General features: G+C 51.8%; 6 protein-coding genes across 6 annotated transcripts; 3 read left to right on the top strand and 3 right to left on the bottom strand.

Annotated features, from left to right (window-relative positions):
• Nucleotides 1–68: 68 nt before the first annotated feature.
• On the top strand, nucleotides 69–2,113 carry ASPACDRAFT_58829 (ABC1 kinase family protein; the record flags this gene model as incomplete). The annotated part of the gene is made up of 4 exons (XM_020203391.1): nucleotides 69–493; nucleotides 569–1,173; nucleotides 1,237–1,809; nucleotides 1,866–2,113. 4 exons carry the CDS (start codon nucleotides 69–71, stop codon nucleotides 2,111–2,113), a joined length of 1,851 nt encoding a protein of 616 aa, XP_020058861.1.
• A 565-nt stretch (nucleotides 2,114–2,678) lies between these two features.
• On the bottom strand, nucleotides 2,679–3,899 carry ASPACDRAFT_115542 (putative iron-sulfur cofactor synthesis protein (Isu1)). Its single transcript, XM_020195906.1, has 2 exons — nucleotides 3,315–3,899; nucleotides 2,679–3,197 (listed from the first exon to the last, which is right to left on the bottom strand). Exons 1-2 carry the CDS (start codon nucleotides 3,769–3,771, stop codon nucleotides 3,043–3,045), a joined length of 612 nt encoding a protein of 203 aa, XP_020058860.1. The 5' UTR covers nucleotides 3,772–3,899; the 3' UTR covers nucleotides 2,679–3,042.
• A 751-nt stretch (nucleotides 3,900–4,650) lies between these two features.
• ASPACDRAFT_41349 (uncharacterized protein) lies at nucleotides 4,651–5,056 on the top strand (the record flags this gene model as incomplete). The annotated part of the gene is made up of 2 exons (XM_020200925.1): nucleotides 4,651–4,683; nucleotides 4,853–5,056. 2 exons carry the CDS (start codon nucleotides 4,651–4,653, stop codon nucleotides 5,054–5,056), a joined length of 237 nt encoding a protein of 78 aa, XP_020058859.1.
• Nucleotides 5,057–5,916: 860 nt separating this feature from the next.
• Nucleotides 5,917–8,076, bottom strand: ASPACDRAFT_1879739 (putative mitochondrial carrier protein). The gene is made up of 2 exons (XM_020198175.1): nucleotides 7,158–8,076; nucleotides 5,917–7,106 (listed from the first exon to the last, which is right to left on the bottom strand). Exons 1-2 carry the CDS (start codon nucleotides 7,615–7,617, stop codon nucleotides 6,328–6,330), a joined length of 1,239 nt encoding a protein of 412 aa, XP_020058858.1. The 5' UTR covers nucleotides 7,618–8,076; the 3' UTR covers nucleotides 5,917–6,327.
• A 280-nt stretch (nucleotides 8,077–8,356) lies between these two features.
• On the top strand, nucleotides 8,357–9,484 carry ASPACDRAFT_76916 (ubiquinol--cytochrome-c reductase subunit 7). Its single transcript, XM_020204825.1, has 4 exons — nucleotides 8,357–8,562; nucleotides 8,763–8,871; nucleotides 8,935–8,988; nucleotides 9,176–9,484. Exons 1-4 carry the CDS (start codon nucleotides 8,447–8,449, stop codon nucleotides 9,263–9,265), a joined length of 369 nt encoding a protein of 122 aa, XP_020058857.1. The 5' UTR covers nucleotides 8,357–8,446; the 3' UTR covers nucleotides 9,266–9,484.
• A 134-nt stretch (nucleotides 9,485–9,618) lies between these two features.
• alkA (DNA-3-methyladenine glycosylase II) lies at nucleotides 9,619–11,118 on the bottom strand (the record flags this gene model as incomplete). The annotated part of the gene is made up of 3 exons (XM_020198727.1): nucleotides 9,619–9,850; nucleotides 9,909–10,031; nucleotides 10,097–11,118. 3 exons carry the CDS (start codon nucleotides 11,116–11,118, stop codon nucleotides 9,787–9,789), a joined length of 1,209 nt encoding a protein of 402 aa, XP_020058856.1. The 3' UTR covers nucleotides 9,619–9,786.
• Nucleotides 11,119–12,507: the final 1,389 nt, after the last annotated feature.

The raw sequence follows: 12,507 nt of genomic DNA, 5'->3' as shown, positions 1-12,507 counted from the left end.
TACACCGTCCAAGCCTTCGTTTCTGTCGACTTGTGGTCGCTCTCTAGACGGCATTGTTCGTGTTCGGGATGAGGGCGGCGCTCCGCATCCCGCTGCGGGCTTCCAACAATTTTGATCCCGCGGTGGTCATACGATCCAATCTTGCCCACCTGAACCCCCCCCTAACTCGTTCGTCGACTCCTCCTATTACTTCTCGTTTGCTCTCATCTGCAACTACACGCCCTTTCGCAACTCAGCGACGCCGTATCGGCGATCATTCACTATCACTACCGCCGTTTCCTACTCGGAATGCAGCCACCTCCGCGACCTCGGGACGGAATGACACGAGGCAGTCTGGACCGGGGAAATCGCACAACAGAGGACTCAGATATGTTGTGATCGGTGGAGCTATCGCCATTGCGGCAGTAGCATACTCGGATGAGGTTCAGCACTACTACCGTGCGGCAGCGCGCACTGGACGAGTCGTCGGTGCCCTCGCCATCTGTATCAATGAGTGAGTATACCAGATCTTCTTCTTTTAGCACCAAGTTCCAGTAGGGCAGGCTTACTCACACATGGTCGCAACCAGTTACCGTGTTACCCTCAAGCAAGAAACATCCACCCCTGGAGAACGGGACGAAGCGATACGGGCCTGTCACAAGCGTTGCGCGGACCGCACGCTGCGTGTTCTCGAGCAGAATGGGTCGATCTTCATCAAACTAGGACAACATCTGAGCAGTATGGGATACTTGCTGCCCTTGGAATGGACGACAACCTTCATTCCTCTTCAGGATAAATGCCCCGTTTCGTCCATCGAGTCCGTCGAAGCGATGTTCGTCGCTGATACTGGTCGTCGTATCGATGAGCTCTTCTCATCCTTCGACCCACAGCCTATCGGCGCCGCTTCTCTCGCCCAGGTGCATGTTGCTACGCTCAAGGAAACTGGTCAGAAAGTCGCGGTCAAGGTGCAACATCCTGCATTGGCAGAGTGGGCGCCGCTTGATTTGGCATTGACTCGATTCACCTTTTCGACGTTGAAGCGCTTCTTCCCGGAATACGATTTGGAATGGTTGTCGAAAGAGATGGACCTGTCGCTGCCACAAGAATTGGATTTTCGGATGGAAGCTGAAAATGCTATGCGGACAAAGGAATACTTCAAGAAGCATTCAGATGCCCCACTAGTCATTCCAGAAGGTGTGTTATCTGAGTTAAGTATACATATGGCCGAGTCGATTGGCGGACTAACACAAATATTAGTGATGTGGGCCCAGAAGCGTATCCTCGTTATGGAGTTTCTTTCCGGACGACGACCCGACGACCTTGAGTTCCTGGATTCCAATCACATTGACCGGGATGAGGTTTCCGCCGCATTGGCACATATCTTCAACGAAATGATTTTCGGCGCCAACGCTCCCTTGCATTGCGATCCACATGGGGGGAACATCGCTATCCGTCTCAACCCCAACGGTCGACGTCACAACTTCGATATCGTACTTTACGACCATGGACTCTACCGGGACATTCCTCAAGACCTGCGTCGCAACTATGCAAAGCTCTGGCTGGCGGTGATCGAAGCCGATGAGTCGCGCATGCGGGAATCCGCGCACAAAGTTGCCGGTATAACGGATGAGCAGTTCCCTCTCTTCGCCAGCGCCATTACTGGACGAGACTACATGGTTCTCAAGAAAAAGGACATCACTTCCGCCCGCACGTCCGCAGAGAGGGAGAGCATGTCCGGTGCACTCGGTGAAGGCATGTTGCAACAACTCGTCGAACTGCTGGGCCAAGTTCCTCGTATCATCCTTCTGATCCTAAAGACAAACGACCTGAGTAAGTCGTGTTCTTCCTGCTAAGCATGGCTACATATTTCTAACATATCATTTCAGCCCGCAGTCTTGACGAAAACCTGCAAACTCGCCAAGGGCCCATTCGCACGTTCCTCATTCTCGCACGATACGCAACTCGCACCGTCTTCGAGGAACAAATGGAAGCCGTTTACGAAACAGGCGGTGTTCTCCGTCCTTCAAACTTCTGGCGTTTCCTTTGCGCATGGACCGGCTTCCTGCGCGTGGAACTGAAGCTTTCTGTCTACGAGGCTCTCCTATCACTGAAGAGTCGCTTTGGGTTGGTATAGAGCAGCGTGTTTTAATCCCTCTGTACAGTCTACTACACCTCGTTCCGATTCACCTGCATCCTTCCACCTCGCACCGCGAGAGCCCGCCCTCGAGCTTTCAGAGTAAATGCTGTAGAGGTCGTCTTGCAGCTTCGCACGATTTGTGCATTTCTATGGCGTTCAACCACATCCTCCTTGTTTTGTGGTTTTCTGTGCATCTTGGTCCGTGATTTTGGCTCGATAGACTATCTTCTTGAGAAAAGCTAGGTGTATATTTAGTGGCTCATATAGTATAGAACGCAAGGGTAGATTTCTTGTTTCATGCAAGCACGGGAATCCTCAATGTTCAGGTGTCAATTGTCAGATGAAGTATACCATGGATGGATGGATGGCTGATGATGTCAGTCCGCACTACGTAAACTGTGGCGAATCAGATAAATCCCGCTGCAACCATTCCACATAGAAAACGAAGAGGGAAATGATGAAGGTATGGAAGTATTGATATATATTGTAGTAATCACCGAGTCAACTTAATCACAATGGCCTGCCTTGTCTTGCCTTGCTTAGCTGGGAGAGTAAAGCTCGCAAAAAAAGAAAAAAAGAAAGAAGAAGACACAAAAATTGCTGTACAGTATTGAAGTGAAGAAACAGATAACTCCGTCCCAGATCCACAATCAAGAACAAGAAAGAAAAAAGCGAACGTCTTTGTCCCACACAGCTACTGCTTTTTTGTTTTCCTTGTCTCTCACAAAATGAAAGAAGAGACAAGAACCATTAGCTTGCGGCGATCATGACTCGAGGTCCATCATTCATTGCTCAGCCTCCAATTCCGGTGGGTCGGGAATAAAAAAAATCGATGCAAGGTAAGGTATTCGTATCATGGTATCGCCTTATTTTTTCTTCAAAATTGTTTTTGTATTTTCGATTTTGTTCGGACTTTTGTGTCATATTTAGGCGACAGGGGCCGCCTTCTCGGGCTGAGCATGGAGGTCCGGGATCGAGGCACCAGTACCCGCCAGGTTGGTCTTGACAGCCTTGGGGTTCTTGGTGTAGTAATCGGAGATGGCGGACTTGATGGCATCCTCGGCGAGCATGGAGCAGTGCACTAAGAAAGGGGGGGACGGGTTAGTTGGGGAAAGGAAAACTTGATGACCATGATGTCACATTCTCGATGACTACCACAGAGAGGAAAGCAGGAGATCGAAGGGGAAGAGAAACATACACTTGACAGGAGGCAAGCACAGCTCCTTGGCGATATCAGTGTTGCGGATCTTGGCGGCTTCGTCGAGGGTCATGCCGCGGACCAACTCGGTCAGGTAGCTGGAGCTGGCGATGGCGCTGCCGCAGCCGAAGGTCTTGAACTTGACGTCGCTGATCACTTTGGTGTCCTTGTCGACGCGGATCTGGAGCTTCATCACGTCACCGCAGGCGGGGGCACCGACGAGACCCGTGCCGACGTCGACGCTCTTGGCCATGGAGCCCACGTTGCGGGGGTTGGAGTAGTGGTCGAGGACCTTCTCGTGGTAGCCCCGGCGCTGCTGCTGGAGAGGAGACGGAGTGGACGCCGCCCGCAGGCTCGAGGTCTGGGTCTGCTGCATGCCGGCGACGGCGGGAGCGATGATGCGAGGCGAGAGAGCGCCCGCGGAGCGGGGAGCGACTGTTACGAGACGGCGGAACATTGTTGTGGTTATGTGAGAGGCGAAGAAAAAAGAGAAAGGGTATCGTGCAAGAGGTTGTTAGGAAGGTATGGTAATGGTTTTGAGCAACAGAAGTGGTGGTCGTTGATGAGGTTGGGAGAAGAAAGGGTTGATGAACTGGACGGCGAAATGTGTGATGGAAGATTGATAGTCAATGATTGATTTGATGGAGGGAGGGAAAGTTGAACTACTAGCTTAGTCCGTCCGTCTTATTCACCGACGCTAATCCCTTTCCAGAAACCCCGTTGCCTCCGCGGACCGGCTTCGGAGATACGAGGAAATGCGGTCTTCGGAATGACGTTCGCTCCCCCTTTGTCGCAACGAAGAAATAAGTACAGGAAATGCAGTACAGGGAGGTTGAGTGGTGACTGTTGGTTCGTTTTGCTGAAGCCTTTCTTATCGCGTTGCTGCGACTGGATTGCATTCGTACCGAATGGTGTCTACTGTACAGTCCAAGTGCCCGCGGGAAGAACAGTTCGTTCTAGTCTGGTTCTGGTATGGCGGGCACTTCGGCCAACGGGAACGGTCTGCAGGCGGCATTACCAAGCACTCAAGGTCTCGTCCCCGGTTCCCGATGGTTACCGCTCGACTAGTTATCGTCCTGGCCTTCATCTGATAATTTTTGCCCATTGCCATTCAGTTGTGCCCACTGCTTTCCAGTTCCCACTTTCCACTTTCCACTTCCCACCTCCGCCCTCTGTTTGTCTACGTCTACCTCGGAACAACCCTGGCCCCGGCTACTATTCCCCCGAAAGCCTGTCCACACTAGCCAACAATCGTGGCCGCTGAACAGGCTACGTGCTGGTCTTACAGTTCACTACGTATCAGAACACCCACCCTTCCTATAAGCTTTCCAATATCATGGCCGGAAAGACATTGGGCCGATCGTCGGGGGTAAGTTGACAGGCGTGTAGTCTAGTCATTATACTCGTACTTTTTTTCTCCCTCTTGTCTCCCCCAACTCCATACTTCCCTCTTGTATGAGGATGACTAATCTACCACCACCACCACCACCACCACAACATCAACATCAACCCTATCTGACCATGTATCGAATCTCCAGTCCCTCAACGCCCCCATAGCCGCCTTCACCATGGCGGTCATCCTCTGCTCTTACTGCATCAGTTCCATCCACACTGCCCGTCGCGAAGCACAGTCCTCTTCCCCCATCACTAGCACCACCAATCCCCGTCCCAAGCGGGCGGACGCTCAACAATCCTGGGTCCAGCAGGCTTTGGAGGAAAGCCGGGGCGGCAAGGACGCTTGATTCGCGCGCATAAAATTCCGATTGCTTGATATTTAAAACCTTGCTTGGAAAGAGAAGAGCTACAGGCTACAGCTGGCTGGTTTGCCTTGGATGGTCTTGTTCTGTACTTAGATTTGTGCTTTTGCATTATTGTGTCTCTATGTGGCAGAAGAGATATATATGCTCCAGGCCGGTTAGCCTTGCAGAGGTAAACAGGAGCTGTGAATCTGGGCTCTGGCCCAAAGACAACAAACTACTAGTAATAAACAGCTTCCACCATCAGGAATGATCAGCAGAATCGTATCAAGTCAAGCCCACCCGACACCCATAAGCAATAGATCCATGAGTCAGAATTTTCAGTGTATGAATAGTCATATCCCAGGCCTTATGAAGACTACCAGGATCTACCATTTGAAAAATGTTCATCATATCAATGGATAGGTGTGCTGGAGGAGGGAGGACTGAACGGTCGCTGCGACCTGACGTCTGGAAAACCGATTCATTCTGATGAGGCCCTCATCAAGGCCTATTGGATGCTGGGGGATAATAGCATCATGATCATTCCAGATTCGATGCTAAGGAGTGGCGCGCGGTCGCTCCATGGTGAGGCATTCCGGATCATAGTGTGGCGATCGACACCTCCGTTGAAGCGCTTGCCTCCATCATGGCAGTTTGGCTCAACAGAGTAACCTGAGCAAGGATGCGAGTATGGAAGAGAGGGAAAACTTTTCGAAAAGTCGCAGCGGGATATTTTAGTGTGTGTATCACGTGATTTCACCGCTTACAGGAAATAGCATCTTATTGGCTGGCTGGTTGACAATATTCGATTCAAGTATCGCGTTGTATTGGCCTACCTTAGTACTTGGATCCTGAAGGTTCACCCAAGGAGCTGATATTGGCAAAAGTGGAGAGCCTGGCTACTATCTAGTATAGAGTGGAAAGAACAGAAAAATATGACAGAGAGGAAAGTGTTGTACGACAGACTATATACAATTGCATTGATGACTTAATTCTGTTCATGAAAAAGGGAAGACGCTCAGTACCACAAAATGGCGAACCACAAGAACAGGAAACAATCGAAGCTTCACATGTCAGGGCCTGTCACTTTACCCCGGCACCACCATTGATACAAGGCCGAGGTATCATCCATAGAACAATGTGTAACGTGGAAGCAAGCCAACAAAAGAGCCTCAAATCTCTTCAATCATCAATGGCCCGATAAGCGACAAGCAGCAAACACGATCATCCCTCCGTTGCATGTCCTCATAACAATACTTTAATGATCTAGTAATTTATAACGCATCAGAAGAGTCGCTGGCTTTGCCCTCTTGCACTTCCAGCTTCAGCTTTCCTTCATGTTGTATGTGCGAAATGGCCTTCCGGAGGTATTCATAGGTAAGCATGGTAGTCATCGCAGCCGGTACAGCACGGAACAAATTCGTGCCAATTCCAGAGTAAAATGCACGCCAGCCTTCTTCTCTGAGAATCGTCTGGCAAGTGCGGATAATTCCAGTGTATCGCGGCCGATTGGGCATTCCGTCCGAGGAAGCCGCGCCTGGAGGGCGACCACGATCCGGGGGATGGTCCAATCCACCCCGGAACGCAATTTCCTCTGGGGAGGATGCTGGAGACGTCCGCTGCTGAGTCTGAAGTCTCGTCCGAAGCACTTCGTGTGGATAGGTGACGGTACTAGCGCAGACCTTGCTAAGAAAAGTGGCGGCAGTGATTCCGATCCAGTGAGAACTGCCGTTGTCAGGATGCTCCCCGATCCCATATCCGGTGAAAGCCATCTTCAAGTATTCGTATAGGGGAAACTGAATGGCGACATGCGTCAAGCCTAATAGCGCCGGCGTGAGTCCCGAATAAAATGAGCGAATCCCTTCAGTCCTGTACATCTTCCGAGCGGCATCCCAGGTGCTGTTATACTGCCACGGGGCCCGAAGCCCTTCACTGCTAGATCTAAGGCTTTGGGACATAAGCCGCGTCTTGATGACCCAGATCGGGTTCGTCGCAAGTGTAGAGCAGGCGCCAGCTGTCAGAGACGCGTACCCTCTGGAAAGCCACCAGCTGTCTATTGAGTAAAGTCAGCAGCGTCATCCGTGAAAAAAGAGAACTCTCTTACCAGTAGTCTCATAGAAATATTCCCGGGAACGATCGTAAACAGCCAGATAGACAGCCCACGTCGGAAGGTATCCCAGCAGCATGGGACCCAGTCCTTGATATAAACCTCGGATTCCATCTTCCCGCCAAATTACTCGTCCAGTACCAAGCATGCCCCGATACAGTTCCTTCGTTTCGACCGCCTTGCCGCGCCGTCGTGCGAATCCACCTTGAGCCTGCAGTTTGGTCTTGATCACATCCAAGGGACAGGTCACTATACCCGACGCTACACCCGCACTAGCTCCACAGAAGGGTGTAATCCAGACATCAGGTATGCGCGTGGAGATCATCTCGAGGCGATCAAGGAAGGTCAGGTTCGTCAGCATGGGAGGCGGTGTATCCGGCGTGGAAGGCGATGCAGGACCCTGCTGTTCTTGAGAACTGCTGGCGGCATCCGAAGAGCCATGTCCTTCGGAATACATGTTCGCAGCCAGCGCCCAAGCAGTTATTAATTCGTTTTATAAGTCACCGAGGGTTCCCGGATCCGAGCATATCGGTGCTCGCTCCGGAACCCAGTATGATCCTTTATCAAATCGTGGTGAAATGCGGAAGAGCGGCGTCCTTGAGAGCACGGGCGACGAGATAGCGGTACTCAAACTGAGGAAAACGCTGATGACACCCCTGTAAGCCGAGGCTGCCCAGCGATTGCTTGATGCGTTGCGAGGTTACCCTGTCGGGGGAACAGACGGGGGCGGGGTCTGGAAGATCGACTCAACGCTCCTATCGGAGTCGGAATGGCAGAACCTTTCAAGTGAAAATATGTTCAGCGAGTGATGATCCCCATGCCTAGCTAGCAATGAAGATTCTAGGGAAATGAGCATAGAAGCCAGTAACTCAAGTGGGAGCAGGGAACTTGAAAGACACGGAAAAGGACGGAGTCGTGTGGGCGAGATGAATTGAACTGCGTTAGTTAGCAGCAACGCTCGCTCTAAGTCAGGTGGAGTAAATCCACAATAGACCGGCACCAAGCGCCGTTAGGGCCTGAGGCACCGACAGTCCACCAGGGTGTCGACAGGGATGCTCGGGGAACCTATCACGTGAGACATATTATGGACAAAATCGGACAATTCTTGGTGCCTCAGGCGCAGAATCGGATGTTTTTGGGAAAGTTCACCCGCCGAACCTCCGTTTTGCACAATCTCCAACGTCGGGTCATCTCCTGCTAAGCTTGCCTTGACATCTCGCAGTCCTCCCCCGCCACACCACCTTGTCAATTGGACTTTCTCACACCCGCTGCTGGGATCTATCACAATGTCCGCTCCTTCCATCACCAACTTCATCGTCAAGCGCCCATGGCTCAAGCGCTGGATGACGCCACTCGCTCAGTGGTACACCGACGCCGCCGGCTACAGAAGACTCGGTCTTAAGTAGGTGTCCTCGCCATTCAATCTGCTCAGACTGGCATTCGATGTATTCGGTATACAATGGTGAAAGACTCCGGAGGGTATATTATGAACTTCTCATGATATCTTTTGTGAACCCTTGCTCATACCCGCATCGCTGCCTGCCCTGGACAAATTATCCTTCGCGTTTGCGTCCAAAAGCACCATGAACTGACCGGGCGTAGGGCCGACGACCTGATCCCCGAGGAGAGCGACGTTGTTCAGACTGCTCTGAAGCGTCTTCCTCCCAAGGAGGCCTACGACCGCATCTTCCGTATCCGCAGAGCATTCCAGGTTCGCCCTACCGAGTACCCCGATATCACAAAGAAGCAACAGGCTAACGAAGCTCGGAAACAGTGCTCCGTCTCTCACACCCTTCTCCCCCCTGCTGAGCAGACCAAGCCCGAGGAGGTGAGTCGAATCTGATCCATGCCTTCCGAGTATAGGCCGTTCAGTTCTCCGCAAAACGTCCCGGCCAATCCCGTGAGCCGGATTTGTCACCTGGACGGAACTTGGAGAACGATGCACGGACTGGCTATATCTCTCTGTCCCGACCAATTCCCAACCATCCGACCACATATACTAATGATGACCACAGGATGTTGAGTACCTGAGCCCCATCATCCGCGAGATCGAGAAGGAGAAGAAGGAGCGTGAAGACCTCGACACCCTCGTCGTCCGCCGGTAATTGATTCATTAATTCGAGCCCTTTTGTTACCGGAATTAGACTGTTGTCGTCAGGAATCGTGGACGGTCGGGATAGAAATGAGAAAAAGAGTTTACCTTGTCCGATTCCAGCTGAGATGCTACCCACCACTGGCACCCAGCTAACGCTTCATCGAACCTTTTGATATGTCGCTCCACCACGTGTACTGATACTGTACAAATCCATCTGTCCTCAATCTTTTGCTATGCTTCAATTCATTGTGCAGTTTGCAATGACCGTAGCCGTTTGCAACGCTCCATGCCTCGAGTGTCATGCCTTTAGATAAAAACATGGTTTACGTCATCCAATGGAGAACTCGGGCTTCTACACAAAATGCATGGATTCATTGGGTCGTGCCCGCCTTGCTATCCAAATATCCTTTTATATCTAGGGAGCTAGCTAGCCCAGAAGGTTGGCTGTATACAGCTCTATAGTCTTATATGCATCCTTCGATGGACTGTGCAGACCAAGGGCCTTTATATCATCACTTACTCTTCCCAGAGCTATGAGCTCATCACGGCGAGATTTACATCTGTCACTCGCCACATGTACCACATGAAGAGGCTTCTAGGATAGATGTAAGCGAGGAAGAGCGCTCATAGCACATAGCATGTTCAACACGTACCTGTATGGGGCGTACTTGGCGGCCAACTCCAGCATGTCTTTTTCAGCCATATATTTGAACTTACCTCCACCTTTCCCCTTCAACTTACTTACATCCTTTCCTGTAAACACGGCGCATCCTCTCCTGAGAAAAACTTATCAGCGGACTACATTCGACGGTGGAGGCAACGAGGAAGAGGGTTGACGTACTGCACGCCCAGATCACCGGTCGAGAAGACGTCAATCCGCTTCAAGGCAAAGCAAGCAAACATCTCCACGGACCAGAGGCCCAAGCCCCTCACGGCCGTCAGCTTCTGGACCAGCTCCTCGTCCGTAGCGTTCAGCAGCATCCGCGCGCTCAATTCCCCGTCCGCGAATTTCTGCGACAGCCCCAGGATATACTCGGCCTTGCGCTGGGAGAGGCCCGCTGCCCGCAGCGTCTCAATATCCATCTTGATGATGTCCTCCGGCGTCGGAAACCTGTCCGCATCCGTCCCGTTCTCTCCTGTAGTTGTGAACAATGCCACGAATTTATCGCGGATCGACTTGGCCGCCGCGCCAGATACCTGTTGTCCAATGATGCTCTGGACCAGGCTTCGGAAGGGGTCGATCTCTTCCGCCAGCCCCTCCGGGGTGAAGAGCGGGCACGGATGGGCCTTGATGATCGGTTCGAGTCGAGGGTCCGTCGCGATGAGATGGGCAATTGCTTTCTCGAGGAGTGTCCCCGTCGTGGCGGTCGGCCGTGGTCGGCCGGTCTTGGTGGGCGACTCATTCTCCGTTCCGGGAGGGTAAGCGACGAGTGAGGAGCCGTGCGGGGTCAGGAGAGTAGCGTTGGTGCGGTGCGGTTCGACGGGCCGGTCGAGAGGAGGAGGGGTGATGGTCTGACGAGGTCTGCTCGCGCTGTGATCATGATTACCAGGCACGGGGTCCCAGATGTTAGCAGGCGCTGCTGATCTGTTGTTCTCCGAGTCGGAGGGCGCTGTGGCGGATGAGGGTGTAGACTTGGCTGGGGTCGAGCTTGAAGGGGTAATCTGCTCTGGGGCCGTTGCATGCAGGGCTTTCTTGCCCCTGGCTGATGGTTTTCGTGCTTTGGAGATCTTGTTGCTCGGTTGGCGGCTGCTGCTGCTGCTGCTGCTGCTGCTGCTCCTGGCTTGTGCGGTGGTGGTTGGCTGCAGCACTGGTACTTTGCTAGTGGGAAGTGCGCTCAGACGAGCGGAACGCCGTACCGCCATCATACCCGCAAGTGGTGGTATATAATCAATACAGTGGTGCTTGTAGGGAGTTAGAGCGCGAATGCACATACACTGACGGCGTCAGTCACTCGTTGCAGCGGTTACTCTTGGCGGAGTGACGTCGCGAGGGCGCAGGGGAGCAACGGAGGCCGATAAGCTCGGCCGCCGGGTCGAGAGCATCAACATACATGCTCACCATTGAGCATTATCACTCGTGGGGAGAATTGCGATGTCGCATTTCCCCGCATTCTGTAATACAAGGCCTGGTTCTTTAGGTCGTGCAAATTCAATTTTGCTGCTATGCCAACTATCAACCCCCAGTCAACCTGTCGACTTACAGTAATCGTTACAACAAATATAGGATAGCTAGTCGGTTCCACAAGAGATTCGCCGTGCGTGCTCACTACTGTAGCTCGATGCTGTCTCCAGGTCTAGACATTTAATCTGGAACGGACATTCCACGGTTGCAGTGTCTTCGGGATATGTCAATTGCTATGTGATCAATGGAGTTCTGCCCACACTGAACCAATTTCAGCTCACACCACAAGGCCGGATCTGGTCCTTCTCTATGCCGATTACCCCCTTTTCATTATGACCGCCTCCTTTATGATCGCTCCTACTCTCGAGCGCGATACATAGTTCTCACCGCTCTAACCCGAAATGTAACGGTCAAGAAGCATGGACAATTGCTGAATAGATTGCTGTTCTCCGTCGACAGCAGTGGACCACACAAAATATATGATCAACTCCATGGGAGTTCTTCCAGTGTGGAACTGAGTCTGTGGACGGAAGACTCCGTTGCAAATCGCTGGAAAGGGCCCGATTGGCTATGTCTCAAGCATTTGTTTGGCACTGGGATGTGGTTCACATTAAAAAAACACTTTTTTTCTTTTTTCTTTTTTCTTTTTTTTTGTCTTTGCTGGCTGGGATTCTTCTTTGCGTCCACTCACGGAGAGGATTGGAGGCAAAAATTGGTGGCGCATATCTGCCCAGGGAATTGGTTTTTGTGGCGGATCACTTTCGAAAGGGGCAGGTTTACAGTTGGACAGCCAATGGAATAGGCTAAATACCATCAACCATTGGTGAGGAATCTGACTGTTACGATCGATACCGATAGCGTGGGCTTGCGTCATCGAACAAGCGGACCATGGTCGTAGTACAAGTTGCACATCCACACGAAAAGAAGAAGAAAATAGCAAAAGTGGACCACTCTCTTAGTCGTTTGTATAACTCTGAGAAGGTCAAATGACTCTTTGTAGGAGGTAGGAGCTGATGGTATGCATCTCATAGATGCGACTTACAGTACGTCTGTTTTTGTGGCAGAACGAGACAGTCTGCATTGGTATGGTATGCTTTCAATACCGAGTATGTTAGGGGCCAGAACGGCCG

The sequence above is a fragment of the Aspergillus aculeatus genome (genome assembly GCF_001890905.1).
Source record: "Aspergillus aculeatus ATCC 16872 unplaced genomic scaffold ASPACscaffold_4, whole genome shotgun sequence".
Lineage (NCBI taxonomy): Eukaryota > Fungi > Ascomycota > Eurotiomycetes > Eurotiales > Aspergillaceae > Aspergillus > Aspergillus aculeatus.
The sequence above is the reverse complement of the archived record's forward strand: the minus strand, read 5'-3'. Positions and strand labels throughout refer to the sequence as shown.